Consider the following 22840-nt stretch of genomic DNA (forward strand, 5'->3'; position numbering starts at 1 on the left):
GAGATGCAAAACTATAGCTAAAGCATTACTGTGTATTTGGGATCAGAGTACTTTGATTTGCAACTAAATGCCCAAGAAGAAATAGTCTTATGTGATCTAAGCATAAACCCACGTCTGTAAAAGAAACCCATGAAATGGCTGATTTTTTTTCCCAAGCAAAGCATATCACAGCAAATGATTATGGCACACATGTGTGTGACTGGTGGGGGAATGCAAAGTAAAGGAATCATCCTCATAGATGGAATGAATTGCAAAAAGGCTCTCTTGAGGAAGTGTGAAGTCCTTGAACTTGGGTCTGTGTGTGACTGTGAATCACTGTATGTGCTCAGGGATGACAATGTAATGTTGGCCAGAATGAGAGATGGAGAAAGTAGGGCTGCAGCAGATCAGTAGGTTACAGGGAGGAGAGAAGCTGGACTTCGGTCATCCATGGATATATGGAAGAGAGTGGGTGGGTGGGAGTGAAGCCTGGGATTTCCCACTATCTTCTGGGGTTGCTCTGAAGAAGAGCTTTATTCCCTGTGAAACAGGGACAGAGACATTGGTGGACTGGAGTTTTGTCACTTGGATTTGAAATCCCTGGAGCCTTCCATAACCTTTCCCTCTAGCTATTCTCTTGGCGGAGTGGACTCTGTTTTCAGAGTTCACGAGGGCTGTTTTAATTAGGCATTTCTAAGGAAAACAGGATATGAATGAAGAAATAGTAATGCAATCCTGGGAAGATTTGCATCTCAGGAAAAGCAGTTGGCTTTTAGACCATTAATGGCTCATTTGTCACACTGGAGACAATTAGAGAAGCAATGTCCTTACTGGCTGGGTCCTGGTGCCTACTTGCACATCTCAGTATTTCTCCTGCTCCCAGCATCCAGATCACACTGCTAAGTTCTCGATGAGGAAAGATGCTTCAGATATCCTTTTTCCTTGCCATTATTGTCTCAGCAATTTTGAATTTTGCGGGACTCATTGTAAATCTCTTTATTGCAGTGGTCAGTTTTTGGACTTGGCTCAAAAGCCCCAGAATCTCCTCTTCGAATAGGATCCTCTTCAGCTTGGGAGTCACCAGATTTCTGACATTGGGACTGTTTGTACTCAACATCACATACTCCTTCATCTCTCCAAATGTGGAAAGGTCAGTGCACTTATCTACTTTTTTTCCTGTTGTGTTGGATGTTTTTGGACTCGAATAGTCTCTGGCTTGTCACCTTGCTCAATGCCTTGTACTGTGTGAAGATTACGGACATGCAACACGCGGTATTTCTCCTGCTGAAACAAAATCTCTCCCCAAAGATCCCCAGGCTCGTGCTAGCCTGTGCGCTGATTTCTGCCTTCACCACTCTCCTGTATGTGGCACTCAGACAGACATCGTGCTTTCCCGAATTTGTGCCTGGGAGGAATGGTACAGGATGTGACATCAACGAGGGCGTCTTGTCTTTGGTGATCTCTTTGGTCTTGTGCTCGTTTCTCCATCATTAATCATTAATCACAATTATCATTAATCACATCATTAATGTGACTTCTGCTTCCTTGTTAATTCATTCCTTGAGGAGACATATACAGAAGATGCAGAAAAACACCACTGTTTTTTGGACTCCCCAGACTGAAGCTCCCCAGACTGAAGCTCACGGCGCTATGAAGCTCATGATCTGTTTCCTCATCTTGTACATTCCGTACTTGCTCGCTTCTCTGCTACATTATTTCCCCTTTGTCGGGATGGATTTGGGAGCCAGATCCATCTGCATGGTTATTTCCACCATTTACCCTCCAGGACATTCTGTTCTCATTATTCTCACACATCCTAAACTGAGAACAAAAGCAAAGGCGATTCTTTGTTTCAACAAGTAGTAGAATTTCAGTAGTGAAGAGTCACCTCATGGTTTGGGAGCAAGACTTTCTTTGTTAGTGGTTTTCTTAGCGGACTGTGGACTGTGGACTCCATTTCTGTAATTGCTGAGCTGAACTCCTCAGCCTTTGAGTGCCTGTACTTCAGTTTATTCTGCAATTAAAAAAATTTAAAATATTAGGCATTTTTTTTTTAAAGTTTAAGACATTATTTATCATGTAGTTTGCATCCCTGGCTAGTGGAAGTCACCACATTGTTCCATGAGCTACTAAAGTATAAGGGGGAGTTCCCCCAAGTTAAGCAATACATTATAATTCACATCGTTAGTTAAATTTTTGAGGTTTAGCTGAGGAGCCCTGGGTAAGGGCTTAGCAGTGGATGAGTCATCAGCAGGAACTAGACTGGCTTAAACCATAGCAAGAGGATGCAAAGAGCAATGGGAGAAAAGAAATTTGTAGAGAGAAAAGGGAAGAAAGAGAAAGAAGAGAGAAAACAGGTGTATATTGTGGCAGATGTACACGAAAAGGGTCACAGTCATTGAGCTATTATTATCAAGAAACTCTAGGACTAAATTTCTAGGTTTGTTCTGGAAAGAAGGGAAGGGCTTCCTCCTTAATGGTAATGGAAGGGTAATGGAATGGTAGAAGAAAGGGATTAGTGTGACAGAAGCCCAATCTAGGATAGTTCCAAGGATCTCAAAATCCAGGGAGTCAGCCTGAATTCAAAAGCATGTGCTAGGGGGCACCTGGGTGGCTCAGTGGGTTAAGCGTCTGCTTTCAGCTCAGAACATGATTTTAGGGTCCGGGGATCAAGCCCCACATTGGGCTTCTTGTTCAGCAGAGAGTCTGCTTCTCCCTCTTCCTTTCCCTCTGTGTTTTCTCTCTCTCTCTCTCTCAAATAAATAAATAAAATCTTTAAAAAAAAGGCGAGTGCCAAATAGTGAAATTAACACAATCTGAGTACAACTTTACAAAAGATTATACCCTGTCATGTAATATGGAATTCAGGGGAAAGCCAAGAGTTTATTAAATAGCTTGGTAGTGGGAGCATCAGACTTTTGGTGAATATATGTCATCTGCTTATGAATTTATCTACTAAGTTGTATGAGCACTGCATGGTTCTTCAGGGGAACACTTTTTTTTTGGATGGGAGGGTAGTTGAGACAGCAGGACTGGCTATGGAGGAACAGAAATCTGAAGATGGAATATTGATCAGTTTTAGAATGGAAATTGGGGATAATAATTTATATTTGTACAGTTTTTTTATTTATAAAATACTTACGTGACATTTACACATCTCAAAGTAAATAATCTTATTAAAATAATAATTTTTTTATTAAAATAGAAAAAATAAGAAATCTCCAAATTTTACAAATTACCTGACGTTTCCCATTCTGGACACCAGAATCTTGACTGCATTATTCAGCGAGGATTACCCAAACCAATATTTTTTGCTAAAAAAAAGAGGTTTTCATCATGTTAGGATCTTAAGATTAGGAGATAAAAGGATTAAATGTATACAATGACATAAGAACTCTAAATGAAAAGTAGAAAGCCTCATGGTTCTCCCCAGATCCATTCTCTTTACTTTCTCTTCTATAATAACAGAATTTTTAGCTACCTAGAGCTTTGGCGCAAATTACATTTTATAGCTTTCTCTTATAAGTAGGCATCACACGTGATCACATTCTGCCAGCGGAGTGAGGAGAAAGTGATGTGTTTAATTTCTAGGTGGTGCCCCTAGAACAGGGGTGCCCTCCCTTCCCCTTTTCCCTCTTCTTCCTGTGCTCTGGAATGGCGGGTGTAACAATTGGCCATCTTGGGCCAGCAGTTGAAGGGACTGCCTGGGGATAGTGGAGAAGTCATCCATCCTAGTTGGCTTCACAGTTCCCGACACCGTGGGGCTGCCACCCCAGCTCTGGACTGTTCACATCTTAACTCAGCGACTGGGAAATAAACATCTCCATTCTTTCAGATGCTGTAGTTTTGGGTCTCTGTTGCCTTACTCAACAAATCTCACTATGCCATATTCTTTTGTTGGGACACTTGCCCGTAGTCCTCTTTGGGTAGAGTTTTTAATGATGTCGTAGGTTGGGAGTTTTGCTGCTTCCAGTATGCTCTGCCACTAAATACTTATTAACCAGAACTTTAAAAATTTTAGAGTTTATTTAAGATATGATACCTTGCAGCCTCTCTAATAAACAATCTCCTCCTCCTCCTCCCTATATTCTCTGCCTATCCAGGGAAGGGAGGGATGTTTAAAACTCCCTGTTAAGAAGAGGCATTGGTGGAAATGAAGGGTGGGTGCCGGGGCAGCGTCTGTATGATATCATGAAACACTGTGGAGCTGTAGCTCGGGCACGTTGCCATTTAACTTTGGACTGCTAAATTCCAGTATTGTCTGAGCTACATTTTCACATGTGATTTTGTTGGTTCCTCACAACTTCGTAGAGAATGTTAGTATTGCCTGTCATACCGATGAAAAAATTGAGGCACAAACAGGTATTATAAATGGCTCATTAACTAAGAAGGGGTAGACCTAAGGCTCCAATTTGTCTTCGGAGTCTAAAAGCCAGTTCTTTTTTAACGATATCACCAGGTGGATGGAAAGACTGGGACAGTGTAGAATCATGCCCAGTTATAAAGCTTTATCTCCTAGGACACGAAAAAAATATTCAAGGGGCACCGGAGTAGCTCAGTCAGGTAAGCTTCTGTCTTTGGCTCAGGTCATGATCTCAGGGTCCTAGGACCAAACCCTGTATCGTGTTCCCTGCTGAGCAGGAAGCCTGCCTCTCCTTCTCCCTCACACTTTCCTCTGCTTGTGCTTTTCTTCTCTCATAAAATAAATAAAATCTTAAAAAAAAGGAAGATAATGTTCAAAAGGGTGTCAGAAGCATGGTATGTCCAGCCTGAAAAACCCACCCAGGGCTGCTAATATATACATATATAGACGCACACACACATGCACATATGTACATTTATATATAATTAATATTTCATAATATAAGATTAATGTTGTATAATATAATAATACCATATAGGGGGAGGTATAAAAATTTTATAGGTGCTTAGTTCCTTAGGTGAAATAATTGTCATGATATCATGCAGAGAGATAGTGGGCTTTTAAGCTTGAAATTTAGGTGAGGGGTGTGTGTGTGTGTGTGTGTTTATCAATTTTTAATTTTTTATTATTTTGTGTTTTCATCATGGTAAGTGTTCCCTTTAATTGCCATCACCTATTTTACCCGTTCCCTCACCCACTTCCCCTCTGGTAACCGTCAGTTTGTTCTTTGTAGTTAAGGGTCTCTTGGTTTGTCTCTTTCTCTTTTTTCCCCTTTGCTCCTCTGTATTGTTTCTTAAATTCCACATATGAGTGAAATCATATGGTATTTGCCTTTTCCTGATTTGTTTCACTTAGCATTGTACCCTCTAGATCCATCCATGTTATTGCAAATGGCAAAACTTCATTTTTTTTTTTTTTAAAGATTTTATTTATTTGTCAGAGAGAGAGGAGAGCGAGCGAGCACAGGCAGACAGAATGGCAGGCAGAGGCAGAGGGAGAAGCAGGCTCCCCGCCAAACAAGGAGCCCGATGTGGGACTCGATCCCAGGACGCTGGGATCACGACCTGAGCCGAAGGCAGCTGCCTAACCAACTGAGCCACCCAGGCGTCCCAAAACTTCATTTTTTATGGCTGAATAATATTCCATTGTATGTATATGTATGTGTGTGTGTGTGTGTGTGTGTGTGTGTGCACGCTACATCTTCTTTATCCATTCATATATTGATGGACACATGGGGTGCTTCCATAGTTTGGCTGTTGTAAACAATGCTGCAATAAACATGGGGATGCATGTGTACCCTTGAATTAGTGTTTTTGTATTTTTTGGGGTTAATACCTCGTAGTGAAATTATTGGGTCCTATGGTGATTCAATCTTTAATTTTTTGAGGAACATCCATACTGTTTTCCACAGTGGCTGTACCAGTTTGCATTCCCACCAACAGTGTGAGAGGGTTCCTTTTTCTCCACATCCTCACCAATGCTTGTTGTTTCTTGTGCTTTTGGTTTTAGCCATTCTGTCATGTGTGAGGTGGTATCTCATGGTAATTTTGATTTGCATTTCCATGATGATGATGAGTGATGCCTAGCATCTTTTTATGCGTCTTTTGGCTGTCTGGATGTCTTTGGAGAAATGTCATATATTCTGTCCATTTTTTAATTGGATTATTTGTTTTTGGGGTGTTGAGTTTTATCAGTTTTTTATATATTTTGGATACTAACCCTTTATCAGACATGTTATTTGCAAATATATATTCTCCCATTCCGTAGGTTGCCTTTTAGTTTTGTTGACTGTTTCCTTCCCTTACAGAAGCTTTTTGTTTTAGGTGAGATATATTTTTATTTTTATTTTATTTTTATTTTTTATTTTTAATTTTTTAAAGATTTTATTTATTTGACAGAGAGAGACACAGTGAGAGAGGGAACACTAGCAGGGGGAGTGGAAGAGGGAGAAACAGGCTTCCCGATGAGCAGAGAGCCCAGTGTGGGGCTCGATCCCAGGACCCTGGGATCATGACCTGAGCCGAAGGCAGACGCTTAATGACTAAGCCACGCAGGCGCCCCTAGGTGAGATACATTTTTAAACCCAAAGTGTAGCAATATGAAAGAAAAAACCATTTTTAAATTTATTTTGAATGCTGCAACATGGGAAGGAATAGGCCAATAGAAAGGTGCTGGGAAAGTGTAAGGTTTTATAGGCAAGATAAACACGACACCAGGCGAGGTAGGCACAACGCAAGATTTATTAAAGGCACTCTCCAGCGAAGTTTCAGGGCTTAGGAGAAGGGGAGCCAGGAAAGTCACGTCAGGAGCAGGTGGGCACCCTCTGTCGAGGAAGAGGTTCCTCGACTCCGGAAAGGGGAGTGGGGGAAGTCGCACTGGGAGGGAGGCGGCAGGGGTCTTTTATCGGGCCAAGGCAGGGCATGGGCTCACATCCATATATGGTAGGGTATTTGGTGATTGGAGGGTATGGGGTGGGGGGATCCTGATACTTCTGTTTCCTGCATAGGTATCGGGTTACCTATGGAGACGTGACCTGGGCATACATCCTTTCGGCGGGAGAGTCAAGGGTTAAGGAAAAGTGGTGGGGAGGAGGCTGGAAGATGGTGGCCCCGGGGGTCATTTCTATTGTTCCTCCTGCATTCCCGGAGCCCGTGGACCCAACAGAAAGTATATACAATTCATGGGTGAACTAAATGAAGTTCTTATGCATTCTAAGGATTTTTACTTTTTCATTTCAAAACTACTTTAAAAAATTTTGAGTATAGTTGACACACAATGCTACATTAGTTTCAGGTGTACAACATAGTGATTTGATAAATTAAATATTACGCTGTGCACATCCCAAGCGTAGCTGCCACCTGTCACCGTACAAGCTATTATGATATCACTGACTGTCTTCCCAGGCTGTGCCTTTTATTCTTGTGACGCATTCACTCTGAAGCTGGAAGCCTGTACCTCCCACTCCCCTTCAGCCATTTTTCCCATCCACCAACCACCAGTTTGTTCACAGTATTTATGGGTCATTTCAAGGATTTTAGAAGTTTCTTTTATTGCCTCAATTTTACCTAAACAGGTGTGACTTTGGGCTTCTGCTGTTACTAGCATCCTGTTGATGAGCCATTTTCAGTTGTTTTGAAAAACAAACAAAGGGGAAGAACACATTAGTCTTTTAAAGCATGAATTGAATGTAACTCTTAAGATAGCCTTAAATGGTGGAGTCTTCAGGAGATACTAAAGCTTACTGAAAGCATTTAAAATAAAACTTTTTGGGACGCCTGGGTGGCTCAGTTGGTTAAGCAGCTGCCTTCGGCTCAGGTCATGATCCCAGCGTCCTGGGATCGAGTCCCACATCGGGCTCCTTGCTTGGCGGGGAGCCTGCTTCTCCCTCTGCCTCTGCCTGCCATTCTGTCTGCCTGTGCTCGCTCGCTCTCCTCTCTCTCTCTGACAAATAAATAAAATCTTAAAAAAAAAAATAAAACTTTTTCTTCCTTTTTCGTAAGTTAGAGCTGGAGCTGGAGCCTCTGATCTCACCATTGCTCCTCAAGGAAGGGTGGAGAGGTGAGATGCAAGGAACTCTTTTCAAATTTTGTGTGCCCTGCCTCCCATTGCTCTGGGGTGTGGGAGTCAAGGGGAAAAGGGTAGTTTGACAGAATTCCCCAGGGGTCTGTGTAATTGGCCCATGGTCAGTTTTATTCCCTGAGGAATAAAGTGTGAAAGGGAACTCCTGTGAGAATTTGCCTGGCAAGGAAATTAACAACCAGGAAGTGACAGGAGTTAATGGAGGTTGGGTGGGGAGAGGGAGTCCAAAAAAGATGAGGTACCCTTCTCCTCATGTCACACAGGGGGATACCAGATATCATCATGAACTTCTCACTGGTCATATTACCCTTGATTGCTTGGTTAAGGTGGTGTCTGTTGGGTTTCTCCACTGCCGGGTTATGTTTCCCTTTCCGGAGTCTCTTGTTTAGAAGTCTCAAAGTCCAGCTCACTCTCAGGAGAAGGGAAATTAAGCCTTGCCTTCTAGACTATCTTCCAACTTTTATCTGTTGTACTTAACCTCTCTCCCCCAAATTTTCATGCTTATGGGAGCAGACAAAATTAGCTTCTGTCCTCTTATCTTCCAAGTCACCCCCTGCCCTGGGGTTTTTAATCGTCCTCCCCACAGCCATGCTACTGATTCTTATCATAATCTTCCTCGAAGATTGTGATCCTTGTTACTTATGGGTCACGACTGCACCCCTCCTCCTCCCTCCAGACACCTCCCACCAAGAGGCGGTACTGACCCACCGTATTAGTGCTAGTGAACTAGCACTGTCGTTCCCAGATTTCTCTCCATCTTGACCTCCTCTAGCACATAGTATTCAGCAGTAAATATTTATCTTGTCTCATAGTTGTTTTTACTCATTTTCTCACCCTATTTTTTTTTTTTTTATTTATTTGTTTGACAGACAGAGATCATAAATAGGCAGAGAGACAGAAGGAAGCAGGCTCCCTGCTGAGCAAAGAGCCCAATATGGGGCTCGATCCCAGAACTCTGGAGTCATGACCTGAGCCGAAGGCAGCGGCTTTAACCCACTGAGCCACCCAGGCGCCCCACTCACCCTATTTTTTTATTTGTTTCCCTGGTATTGAAACAAGCCTTTGTGTGTATATAAATACAACTCTAGATTTATATATTCAAGTTACAAGCATGTTAAAACAGCATTAGTTATTTGCCTCTCCCACCAGAATATCAGCTCTGTGACAGTAGGGACTTTGTGTGTGTGTGTGTGTGTGTGGTGATTGTATCCCCAGAGCCTGGAATAGGGGCCTGGCACACGGTAGACATTTAATAAATATTTGCCAAGTTATTCATAAATGTTGTACTTGACCTGTTTATAATATGAGGTGCTTTGCTTTTGCCACTGTTGAGATTCTCAGAATGTCTTATTTTGGTTCTGCAGAGTCAGGGTGGGTGGGAGCAGGGTCCAAGAGCACGGTGGATTTGACTTGCTTCCTTCGGAAGGACAGTCTGTAGCTGTGGCTTGTTCTTCATCTCAGATGCTAGGCCAGCTTCATGCAGATGCAAATGGAAGTGAGGCTCTTACCTTAGAGAACATTACTTGTGTTCACAGCTGTGTCTTCTTTGTCAGAGAATGGATTTCAAAAGGAGAGTGACAGAATCCAAACTCTGAGGAGTGGAATGTTCTACCCTAATTCTGTATCACACTCAGGATCTGAAGCTCAGTGAGGACACACACACACACACACACACACACACACACACACACACGGCTGAAGCAGGGCACCTTCTGGGACAGGCGTGCTGACCGTTGTCTTGGCGCTGCTGATGGTCATGGCTGTGGCTGAATTTCTCATTGACCTGCTTGGAAATAGCATCCTTGTGGTCTAGAGTTTTGAAGAATGGATCTGAAAATGTGAAGAGATCCCCAAACAAACTCATTGTCCTGGCTATGCTGGCTGCTCAGTGTCTTCTACTGCAGGAAGATCATGACCCCTGAACCCTCTCTGCTTGTGGCCGAAGCAGAGGGCCTGGGGTGGGGTTTTTGGTTTCTTCTAGGACCTTTCCAGATACTTTGGTCTTTCCTCTGCATCCATGCTGACTTCCTCAGAAGCTAGCTTCGCCTTCCTCCTTCTTCCCAATTCAGTTCCTCTTTCTCCTTGTTTCCTCATAGTTTCTGGCCTAGTTTGACCATTGTATTGGTTTTCTGTTTGCGGTGTAGCAGCACATACTTAGCAATTTAAAACAACACACACATTTATTGCACAGTTTCTGTGGGTGAAGAGTCCAGGCACAGCCTAAGTGGGCCCTCTGCACAGAGTCCTAAAAGCTGCAGTCACGATGTTGACTGGGTTGTAGTTTTTTGGAGCTTAGGTTCTTTTCTGAGATCACTCGTTATTTGCAGAATTCAGTTCCTTGCAGTTGTTTGACAAAGGTCCCCATTTTCCTGCTGCTGCCTTCTGTGGGCCAATCTCAACACCTCACAGTTCTTATCATGTGTCTCTCTCACAGCCTGGTAGCTGGATTCTTCAAGGTCAGTAGGAGGGCCCAGTTTCTCTTCCAAGACTTTTACTGGTTAAGTGGAACCCACCCAGGGTAATTTTTTGAGTAGTTCAAATGCAACTGGTTCAATTACATTTGCAAAAGCCCTTTATCTTTGCCATAAAACGTAACCTAGTTACAGAAGTGACAACCTGTCTTATTTACAGTCCCATCTTGCTCAAGGATTATTCAAAATCTCTTTGACGCTGTCTTAGAATTCAACCTTCCATAAACATTTGTGTTAGACTGGTCCTAGGGAAGTTGGAATCTGGACAATAAATGAAACACTTTACTATATTTCTTGACAACTGTGCTAGTCTTTTTTCACTTATTTGAGCTCATTTCCTTCCTCTATGATCTTGGTTTGAGATATATGCTGAGTCATGTGTGTGTGGGTACTTGATCATAAATTAGGACAGATTACCTCAAAGACTCAGATTAGCAGTGATGGCTAGATGAGCCTGACTTCCATTTTTTTTTTTTTTTTAATTATTTGGCACTTAAATGTGCTATTTTTGTTCTCTGATTGTTTTCTTCCCCCAAATTTTCCCTACTTCTCTCTTTGATAGTGAAATATATTTTACTTTATTATTATTTTTTGATAATGAAATATATTTTATATTTGAGTTTATTCAGCTTTCATATTTTTATGTTCAGAGTACTTTTTATAAAAATAAAATTTTTTTATAATAAGGAGCTCACATTTGGCACTGTATAAAATCTGAGAGTGTTTTGATTTGATCTTCTTATTGAAAGGTCTTTATATGTGCTAGTGTCTAGATGCTAGCTCATGACCCTTGAGAAGGGGAGCCAGTATCTGTGGTGCTATTTTAAGTCTCTGAGTGTAGGCACAGAGTGCATTCATGTGGATGCAAATACAGAGGGGATCATAATTTCTAAACTCTCTGTGCCTGGTCACAGCTCTTCAGTCTTGAATAGCAGGGCAAGGCCAAATCCAGATTCTGTGGTGTGAAGACTTACCGTGGGTGTTGTCTCACCCTCCGGGGAGCTGAACCTCAGCCACAGCCACACACATTCCTGCTGAAGCAGGACACCTTCTGTAACAGAAGTCAGACTCCTTCCTGTCCCCAGCCATGCTGAGTGCTGCCCTAGCACTGCTGATGGTGGTGGCAGTGGCCGAATTTCTCATTGGCCTCGTTGGAAATGGTGTCCTTGTGGTTTGGAGCTTTGGAGAATGGATTCGAAAATTCAATGGGTCCTCATACAACCTCATTGTCCTGGGCCTGGCTGTCTGCCGATTTCTCCTGCAGTGGCTGATTATGATGGATTTAAGCCTGTTTCCACTTTTCCACAGTAGCCACTGGCTTCGGTATCTCAGTGTCTTCTGGATCTTGGTAAGCCAGGCCAGCCTGTGGTTTGCTGCTTTCCTCAGTGTTTTTTACTGCAGGAAGATCATGACCCTTGAGCACCCTGTCTGCTTGTGGCTGAAGCAGAGGGCCTATTGCCTGAGTCTCTGGTGCCTTCTGGGGTACTTCATGATCAGTTTGTTACTTGTAACCCACATTGGCTTAAAGCCCTATGATCCTTCCCAAGGCAACAGCAGCATTCTGTACCCCTTTGAAAGCTGGCACTACCTGTATGTATTAAAGCTTAATGCAGGAAGTGGGTTGCCTCTGATGGTATTTCTTGTATCTTCCGTGATGCTGATTGTCTCTTTGTACAGACACCACAAGAAGATGAAGGTGTATACAGCTGGTAGGAGAGATGCTCAGGCCAAGGCTCACCTCACTGTCCTGAAGTCCTTGGGCTGCTTCCTTATCCTTCATGTGGTTTACATCCTGGCCAGCCCTTTTTCCATCATCTACAAGTCTTCTGCTAATCTCCTCATTGTCTTCATCTCTGAGACAGTCATGGCTGCCTATCCTTCTCTTCATTCTGTCATATTGATCATGGGGAATTCCAGGGTGAAGGAGACTTGTCAAAGAATTCTCTGGAAGACAGTGTGCGCTTGGAGATCCTAGAGAAACGTATGCTCGGAATACTCTTTTGAGACACTTTTTGGTAGCTCTCTATAAAGGAGCTGACTTTCATATCTTTCAAAATTTTTCTTTTTTGACACCAAATCAACAAATGAGCTACAGGAAATTCAGAATAAAAACTAATGCTATTTCTCTTTTGGCAATATAAAGTATAACCGTTTTATTGTATTATAGACATCGAGACTGGGGCTTTATGTTTGGTAAAGTAGGTGTTATATTCTGTTTATTTGTACTAAATAATTCATTTCTTTTAATATTACATATATAAGTTGTGTTTTACCTATTATAGAGAACAGAGGTTAGGAACAATTAATATAGAGATTGTTGATTTTTATTATATTTTGCCTATCCATTAACGTTTGTCATTTTAGATAAGCTTTTTAAACAAAGAAGTATCAAATAATTTTCCCATTTCTCTACTGTAATAGGTCTAGTTATCTAACTGAAAAATGAAACAACATATCTTTATATTTCTAGAAGTTTCTTTGAGCCCTAGACTTGCTTTTTACTATAAAAGTCAGTTGGCTGTATTCTGTATTAAGCTCCAAAGCCCAGGACCTAGATAGGGACAAGATGGGAATAAGGGGCACTTGCTTCTGCTCTCAAAAAGAACACTGCTCCCTGAAGAGGTGAAACTTCCTCCTTTTTGGTCCATTTTGGTCTTTCCACAGACTGAAATCAGAGTATAGCATACCATGCCTTTGAGCTGGATGGAGATTACCTATGTCAAATCCATGGCTGCAGGAACAGTGTCTGTTTCTGTTTTCTCCTAGGTTCCTGATGCCCGGAACAGTCCCTAGCTTATAATAAATAGTAAATATTTTCTAAATGATCAATTAGCTTCATTAATTAGTCTTTCAGTTCCTCTTTTATGTTATAAAGAAACAGAGGCCTGTAGAGGACAATGGCCTGCCCAGGGTTTCATAGAAAGCCAAGGGAAATGCTGGGACCAGAACTCAGTTTCCTGACTCTGGGGTCCGGGCTCTATCCTTGGACATCATGCTAACCTTCCTGAACAGCTAGCTTTGCCTTTGGCTTCTCTGAATCCCATCCCTCTTCTTATGTGCTTTCTCAGTCATCTTTTTAGCTTTGTTTGAGCACAATTTGTTTTGGTTCAGTTGAGGGGATCTGGAATTCAAAGGACAATACTCGATATACTTAACATTTTTTTTTCACTTCTTAGGAACCATGTTCATCTACTTTCTGGAATCTATTCTCCCCAATGTGTGTCTTTTCCTTACCTAAAGCTGTGAACTGAGGTACGTGCTAGGCATGTGTAGACGTTAGTCATCACGAAGGGCAGAACTGGCTCCTTTGATGTCACCGTGCATTGTATGAAGTCAAGGACTGTCTTTTGTCTTCTGGGAATGATAATATCCATCCATTTCAAGTAGAGAGATGCTTCTCCTGGGTTATATTTTTAGTAGTAGGATGAATTTTCCATTATGCCATGCCTATCTTTATACAGGTGTCCTTTGTGAACAATTGTAAGAATGATAGTAATAGTACCTCCCATTTGGGTTGGGCTTTACATTTTACCATGTATTCTTATATATCACCCATCATCTCATTTGATTTTAATAACAACTCTATGTAGTTAGTATTTCTCTCTTCATTTTATACACCACAAAACTCAGGCTGGATCAGTGATTTGCTCAAGATCATCAGCTGGTAAACGATGCAGGTAAAACAGTCTCAGAGCTTTGGACTGCGGGTCTTGTACATTTTCCAGTAAACCGTAAGTTTCTCTTGTTCATACTTATAAGGCTTTATGCTGGGGTGAGCCTATGGAATACTCCATACTCATAAACTCCAACTTTATGAGTATTTTTCAACAGATGAAATAAACAATTAATCTTTCAAGTTTGTTGCAACTTAAAAGGTTATTAGTGGGTTGCCTGGGAGCCAAGATCCCAGTCACAACTGAAGTATCTATGACTGGCTCTTCTTGGGGACAAACCACTTGCATTTTCCCCAATTTGGGGGATTAGATTTCCTTCCTTTACTAAACATGATTTAGCTCAGGATGGGTGTGAGGCTGCTTTGTGTTTTATCCCAGAAAACAAATCTGGAGGCAAATCTGTGCTCTTGCACTGGTTCTTATGTAAATCTTTTCTAGTTTGCATTCCCAGAGCTGCAGCTGGATCCATGTGCATGTGCGCATGTGCCTGTGTGTGCCTCAATGTGTGTGGATATCACTAGCCTTTCTTTCTGTTACGTAGTATGATTCAGCCTAGGAGAGGACTAAAAAGTTTCAAACGAACATGTTTTCATTCCATTCCCCATTATTAGTCCCACTGTCCAGATGTAGTCATATTTTGCCATTTGCCTTAGTTACTTTCAGAACGCTTAAGATTTTGCCTCTCGGGACGCCTGGGTGGCTCAGTTGGTTAAGCAGCTGCCTTCGGCTCAGGTCATGATCCCAGTGTCCTGGGATCGAGTCCCACATCGGGCTCCTTGCTCATCAGGGAGCCTGCTTCTCCCTCTGCCTCTGCCTGCCATTCTGTCTGCCTGTGCTTGCTCTCTCTCCCTCTCTCTCTCTGACGAATAAATAAATAAAATCTTAAAAAAAAAATCAACTCTCTTAAAAAAAAAAAAAAAGATTTTGCCTCTCTTACTTGGTTTATCAACTTTGAACTGTAACTTTTGAATCCTATCCATCACAGATTATCTCACTTAACCCCAAAACTCTTCTCCTCCCCTAAATTTGATGAGTTTTATTTGTCCTTAATTGTATAACTTTAAGTAATATGTTTTTTTTTTTAAAGATTTTTTATTTATTTATTTGACAGAGAGAGATCACAAGTAGACGGAGAGGCAGGCAGAGAGAGAGAGAGAGGGAAGCAGGCTTCTTGCTGAGCAGAGAGCCCGATGTGGGACTCGATCCCAGGACCCTGAGATCATGACCTGAGCCGAAGGCAGCAGCTTAACCCACTGAGCCACCCAGGCGCCCCAAGTAATATGTTTTTAACTTTACTATTTTGAACAATAACTTGTGATAGTATCAATGGAATCTGAATTATGTAGAAGGAAGAAATTAGTGCTTCATCTGTCTGGTACTTTCCCCATATCCTATCTCATGTTCAACTTCAAATGACTTAAGGAGAAAATACGTTTATTGGGAGGAAATTGGCTATCTCACAGAATCAGTGGGAAGACTGAACAGTCAAGATCAGAATGGGAACCAAGAGAGTTTAAACAACTGAGAACACGACCAAGTCTCTTTCTGGGGGCTGATGCTGGAACCACCACACACATTTCGACTGTCAACATTGTGCCTCTCAACATTGTGACACGGCCACTTCCTCTGTGAATGTGCCCCTGGGTCCTAGCTCCAAAGTCCGCAGTCCTGCTGGTGAGCCTCTCGTTGGCTGATTCTAGGTCACACACCTGCTGTCTGATTTCTTTTTGCATTCTGAAATATGTATTTTTTTTTTAAAGATTTATTTATTTATTTGACAGACAGAGATCACAAGCAGGCTGAGAGGCAGGCAGAGAGAGAGAGGAGAAAGCAGGCTCCCCGAAGAGCAGAGAGCGCGCGATGCGGGGCTCGATCCCAGCATCCTGGGATCATGACCTGAGCCAAAGGCAGAGGCTTTAACCCACTAAGCCACCCAGGCGCCCCTGAAATATGTATTTTTAAATGAAATAAAGTAACTCAATAATTAGATTAAACAGCAGAATTGATGGTGAATTAATGAATACTTAATAAACTAATTAACGAACTGGAAGTTCAGCTCAAAGAACCCTCAGAAGGTAACAGGCAGCTGTAAAAAGATGGAAAATGTAAAAGAAAAGAACAGCTATAGGGCACATAGAAACAACAGAGTAGTTATTGTGTAAGCGGAGTCCCAGAGGAGATGGGAAGGGCCATATATACCCCAAAGTTCGTAGCAGCAATGGCCATAGTTGCCAAACTGTGGAAAGAACCAAGATGCCCTTCAACAGACGAATGGATAAAGATGTGATCTATATATACAATGGGATATTACTCAGCCATCAGAAAGGACGAATACCCACCATTTGCATCAACATGGATGGAACTGGAGGGGATTATGCTAAGTGAAATAAGTCAAACAGAGAAAGACAATTATCATATGGTTTCACTTATGGTTTCACTCATATGTGGAACATAAGGAATGGAGGGGAGGACTACAGGGGAAGAGAGGGAAAACTGAATGGGAAGAAATCAGAGATGGAGACAAACCATGAGAGACTCTGGACTCCAGGAAACAAACTGAGGGTTAGAGAAAGGAGGGGGATGGGGGGATGGGGTAACTGGGTGATGGGAATTGAGGAGGGCCTGTGTTGTGGTGAGCACTGGGTGTTATACACAACTAATGAATTGTTGAACACTACATCAAGAACTAATGATGTACTATATGTTTGCTAACTGAAAATAATACAATAATAATAATGATATGATGATGATAATAATAAAATAAAGCTTCCCTGGCTGATTCTAATGTGCAGCAAGGGTTAGAAAGAGTAGAGCATTAAAATCACTGAAGTTTTCCTAATGTATAATCAATCTAATTAACATAGTATCATGTTGAGGAGGACTTATTGAATATAGGGTAAAACATGACTATGAAACAAGAAAGACTCTTAACTATAGAGAACGAACTGATGATTGCCAGAGGAGAGGTGGGTAGGGGGATGGGTTAACCAACTGAGCCACCCAGGTGCCCCAAGGAGGATGGGTTAAATAGGTGATGGGGATTAAGGAGTGCTTTTGTTGTGATGAGTACCGGGTGATGTATGTTAAGTGTCAAATCATTCTGAAACTAGTATTACACTGTATGTTAACTAACTGGAATTTAAATAAAAACTTAAAAAAAAGGACGCGTATGAATGGTTCAGGCTTTCTTTCCTTTAATAAGGTTTTGTAATTCAGCACTCTGGATATTTGTGAGGAACTAGAAAAAGGGTTGGAGGAATATCTGATATTGTAGTTGATGAACTCCAAGGCCCTTAGCTGTGTATCAGCTGGCTTTGGGTTTTCCCATTGTTCCCACAGGAGCACTTGCCAGTCCGAATCATTGCTTCTTCTCCCTTTTTTTTGATTTTTATTTATTTTTTTAAATTTCTGTTCAGTGTTCCAGAATTCATTGTTTACGCACCACAAATCATTGCTTCTGAGATTCGTGTTCTAGATGTCCCTAGAGAGCTCTCATATCCTTTTCCTTTCTTTTGTTTTTTTGTCCTCAGCATCACATGGGTACACTCAGACATGGAGGCCACCTTTTGTCACACTTTATTATTACACCTTGCCAAAAACATTCCCTACACTCACTCGAACCCTGATGATGGCATTCTCACTACGTCATGTTAATAATAACATCTCTAGGAACACAGATGCCACCTCCCACAACCACCTTCCAACTCCATTTACTGCTTTCCTGGGATTCCCAAGGATTCTTAGAACCCGCTCAGGTTATCCCAGCACTTCCAATTCCGTTTCACTCCCCCACCCCCATAGCACTTATGTGGTATAATCCATCTTTAAATTTATTTAACTGCCTTTATCCTTAAGCTAGAATGTATACTCCAAGAGGACAGGGATCTTTTTGTTAGTTTTCCTCTTGTTCTTCACTGTTTAGATTATTAGGTATTGTTGAGTGAATGAATAGCCATGGGCATAAAACCATGGAGCTATAACACATACACTATTGTATAAACTGAGTTTTATACTTACAGTTTTGATGCCATTACACATTCATCTCTATATCATTGTACTTTTTAATTTTTATTAATATTTTGTATTTGAGTATGGTTGACATGCATTGTTACATTATTTTCAGATGTATGACATACGAATTCAACTTCTCTACATGTTATGCCATGCTCATAGTGACCACCTGTCACCGTAGGGCTGTATTACAATGTCATGGCTATTCCCTTTGTTGTGCCTTTTATCCCCATGATGTATTTATTACATAACTGGAAGCCTGTACTTCCCAGTCCCCTACACCCATTCTGACCATCTCCTTACTCCCTATCTCTCTGGTGACCGTCACTTTGCTCTTTGTATTTATAGGTCAGATTCTGCCTTTTCTACACCATTTTAAATGACCATATATGTTATTGTTTATGATTGTACTGCTTTTTTAAAAAATAAGCAACAGTTTATAGCTGGACATTTTTATTACCATCTGCCCCTGTTTTTTGCTCTTTACCGTGCTACAGCAAACATCCTTGAAAAACCCTAAAAACAGAAGTATAAAAGTGGTGAATAAACATAATTCTAAGGTTTCTCATATGCATGTCATAATATCATAGAAGATTAATACATACTTTCATCAGAGGTGGGGATCCTAATTTTAAACAGGGTAGTCAGATAAGACTTCACTGAGAAACTAATATTTAAGCACAGATTTTTAGGAAGTAAGCCATGCATGTATCCGGGGAAAGTGCAAAAATTTAGAGGTAGGTAAGTGTCTAATGTGTTCAAAGAAGAGCAAGAAGGCCAGTGTGGCTAGAGTAGAGGGTGTAGTGGAGATTAGGTCAAAGGGGCCAGTAGAATTTTTAGGGTCCATATAGACCACTGTGTAGACTTTGTATTTTATTCTGAGTGAGATGGGAAGCCATTGGAGGGTTTTTAGCAGAGGCAAGTGATAAAACTTGACTTATATTTTAAAAGATCACTTTGGTAGTTAGTTGTATTGAGAATAGGTTGAGTTTAATACAACAAAAGTAGAAAAAGGGAGATGAGTTAGGAGGATTTTGTAATAACCAGGCCTACCAGGGTGGTAATAGTGGAGGCAGGGAGAAGTGGTAAGATTGCTGAAATGTTTTGAAGTAGAACTGGTAGAATTTACCTGTAGATTGGATTTGAGGCAGCAGAGAGGAATCAAAAGTGATTCCAAAATTTTTGGCTTGAGTAAATTACAGGGTCATCAGATTATATGGGGAAGACTGTGGGTGGAGGAGGTTGATCTTTGGGTAAGACTTGGAGTTCAATTTGGATATGTTAAGTTTGAGATATAGATTAGATATCAAAGTGAGCTGTTGAGTAGACAGCTGAAGATACGAGATTGGAAGTCAAGGGAGACGTCCAAACTTGAGATACACATTCAGGAGTTTTTAGAGCATGTATGGCATTTAAAATCCCAAGACTGGTATAGACCACTAAGGAAGTGGGTGTATATAGATGGAAGAAGTCTAAGACTGAAACTTGGGCACTCTGATCTTAGGAGATTGGAGAGATGTGGTTGAATCAGTAAAGTAGACTGAAAAGAAGTAGCCGGTGAGGTCAGTAGAAAAAAAGATCATGTTGCCCTGGGCTAAGTCAGGAAACTGTTTCTAAGAAGAGGGAATGACTAACTGTCAGATAATACTGATAATGTCAGGTGAAATGAGAGCCGAGATTTGACCTTGTAGAAATATACAAGTCATCAAAGACTTTAGAAAGAGGAGTTTTTAGAGAGAACACTTTGTGAAAGTCAGATTTGAGTTGGGGCAGGAGACTGGGTTGGAAAGCAATTGGAGAAAGTGAGAAACTTTTCAAGGAGTTTTGTTGTAAATTGGAGAGAAAGAGCAGCAGGGGGTAGGGGACATGAGATCTAGATACTTACTATTAATAGAAGAAATAATGGCTTAGTTGTATATTGATGTGACTGATCCAGGAGAGAGATGGAGGGAAGGGCAGGGAGAAAGGTGGAGGGAAAGGGAGTAGGGAGGGGAAATACTGGAGTGATTTTCTTGACTAGAAGAGAGAGTATGAGATCTCCTGAATAGTGGAGGCTTTGCTTTAGATAAGAGCTATTAAAATCCATACAAAAATCATCAGAAAGCCTATGTCAAAATCCAAGTCATTTATTAGTAATTTTTATATTCTGACCAATGCGAGGTGGTTTCTTGTGGTTTTGATTTGTATTTCCCTGATATGGAGTGATGTGCATTTTTTCACATGTCTGTTAGCCATTTGTATGTCTTCTTTGGAGAAATGTCTGTTCATGTCTTCTGCCCATTTCCTGACTAGATTTTTGTGTGTGTGTTTTTTTGTTTGTTTGTTTGTTTTGGGGGGGGTGTTGAGTTCAATAAGGTTTTTATAGATTTTGGATCCTAATCCTTTATCTGATAAATCATTTTTTGTAGGCTGCCTCTGGGTTTGTTAGCTGTTTCCTTTGCTGTGCAAAAGCTTTTAATCCTGATGAAGTCCTAATAGTTCATTTTTGCTTTTGTATCCCTTGCCTTTGGAGATGTGTCTAGCAAGAAGTTGCTGCGGCTCAGGTCAAAGAGGTTACTGCCCATATCTTCAGAAGCCAGTATCTTTAGAAACCTTCGAAAGGTTACTAAAACAAATGCATAAATGCTTTTTCAAAAGCTCTTCTGCATTGGCTATTCTCTTTCAGTCGAGCATTCACTTTAGCCAAGAATGTGATGTGACACTGATTAGGATGGGTCTAAGTCAGAACATGACTGATGTCTACAGTTGTCCTTTTTACTTAATGTACACATGCAGTAGAATATTCTAAACAGGAGGAGCCTGGTAGATACTCATCCAAAAATCTTAAAGATTTAATGATTATTTCAGCAATTTGTTACTAGATTTTAGAATGAGTATTTAAAAAAATCATGTCAGAGTTAATATCAGTCTACAAGTTAAATTCTTGCACAAAAATTTATGTCCATAAGGTAATTCTATTACATATAGTTAATAGTCTGAATTGAAAATATTTTCACTCTTGGTAATAATTTTCTTTTGAAGCACATGACTGATAGAAATTTCTATATTCTGAAGATGGATAAATTATAGATAAATCTGTGTCAGAAGCATTAGTGGCTAAAATGAAGAGGGTTAAAAATCTGTTTTCCTTGATTATGACTTAAATTGTTTTGAGAAATAATATATTGTTTATTTTAATAACAATGGTAGCACATCCAAGCTGATGTAGTATTTGTTCAACAACTCATTCTTAGCCTCAACTTTATGTTTCAGGCATTTATCTGCAGATTTCTTAAATTTATCTCTGCTAATATTAGTTACTGGCTCATTACAATTTTGAAATTCTTTGTAAAAGGAGAGTGAATTTCTTTCTTTTTTTTTTTTAATTTCTTTTCAGTGTAACAGAATTTATTGTTTATGCACCACATCCAGTGCTCCATGCAGTATGTGCCCTCCATAATACCCACCACCAGGATCCCCCAACCTCCCACCCCCCACCCCTTCAAAACCCTCAGATTGTTTTTCAGAGTCCATAGTCTCTCATGGTTCATCTCCCCTTCCAATTACCCTCAACTCCCTTCTCCTCTCCATCTCCCTATGTCCTCCATGTTATTTGTTATGCTCCACAAATAAGTGATCTAAAATACGACTATTTGGTTTTGTTTCTCAATTTTTAAAAGATTTATTTATTTGTTTGAGAGAGAGAGAGAGAGAGAGAGAATGCATGTGTGAGTGGGTGGAGGGGCAGAGGGAGATGGAGAGAATCTCAAGCAGATTCCCCCCTCTCCCCCGCAGCACAGAGCCTGCTATGGGGCTCTATCTCACGACCGCTGAGATCATGACTTGAGCTGAAATTAAGAGTTGGAGGCTTAACTGACTAAGCCACTCAGGTGCCCCAATTATTTGTTTTTAAAATGTTGTTTTGGCTTTGATTTCTCGTTCAAAGCTATTTACCAAAATACATAAGTTGAAATGATATTGCCAATCACCTATTGATATCAGAGTTTAGTCATTCTCGTTATACCTATATTGGGCTTAAGTCTATCATTTTCTGGAATATAGAACTGGAACATTGTGAAGTGGTTTCCAAAGAGGCCTTAAATTTAAATAGGAATTGCGATGACTCACTATATACAGACCTCGAAGAATTTTTCAGTGGGAGCTAAAATCAGAGATCACGTGAGAAGCCATGAAACTTCTTATGTTATTTAAATAGGGGCTTTTTTGCTGTATTGAGGAAATAAGGAAGTTTAAGTATCTAGGAAACATCTGTGTATTTAGAAATGTAGTTATGGAAGAACATAAAGGAAATGGCACAGGCTTTGGAGTCAATTGGACAAGGTTTGTTATCCTTAGTCTGCTTTTTATTACTCTATGGTCTTGGACAAGTTACTAGATATCTTTTTTTTTTTCTCAGAAACCTCAAGTAAGTGGGGAATATAGCTTAGAAGAAGAGATCTAAGAAAAAAAACGAGAATTGGGTGCCCCTTACTGCATCCTGTTTAAACTGTATTCTTTTTAAAAATTATTTTAATAAAGATTTTATTTATTTATTTGACAGAGAGAGAGATCACAAGTAGGCTGAGAGAGGAGGGGGGAAGCAGGCTCCCTGCTGAGCAGAGAGCCCGATGCGGGGCAGGGCTCAATCCCAGGACCCTGAGATCATGACCTGAGCCAAAGGCAGTGGCTTAACCCACTAAGCCACCCAGATACCCCTAAAACTG

General features: G+C 40.9%; 2 protein-coding genes across 2 annotated transcripts; both read left to right on the forward strand.

Moving 5' to 3' along the window:
* Positions 1-899: 899 nt before the first annotated feature.
* On the forward strand, positions 900-2605 carry TAS2R4 (taste 2 receptor member 4). Its single transcript, XM_047695226.1, is given in 2 exon segments — positions 900-1148; positions 1150-2605. Coding segments are annotated over 2 exon segments (942 nt in total). The 3' UTR covers positions 1843-2605.
* Positions 2606-11539: 8934 nt separating this feature from the next.
* TAS2R5 (taste 2 receptor member 5) lies at positions 11540-12427 on the forward strand. The gene has a single exon (XM_047695227.1). The coding sequence runs from the start codon at positions 11540-11542 to the stop codon at positions 12425-12427; it is 888 nt and encodes a 295-aa protein (XP_047551183.1).
* The last annotated feature ends 10413 nt before the right edge of the window (positions 12428-22840 follow it).

This window comes from Lutra lutra, chromosome 11, assembly GCF_902655055.1.
Source record: "Lutra lutra chromosome 11, mLutLut1.2, whole genome shotgun sequence".
NCBI lineage: Eukaryota > Metazoa > Chordata > Mammalia > Carnivora > Mustelidae > Lutra > Lutra lutra.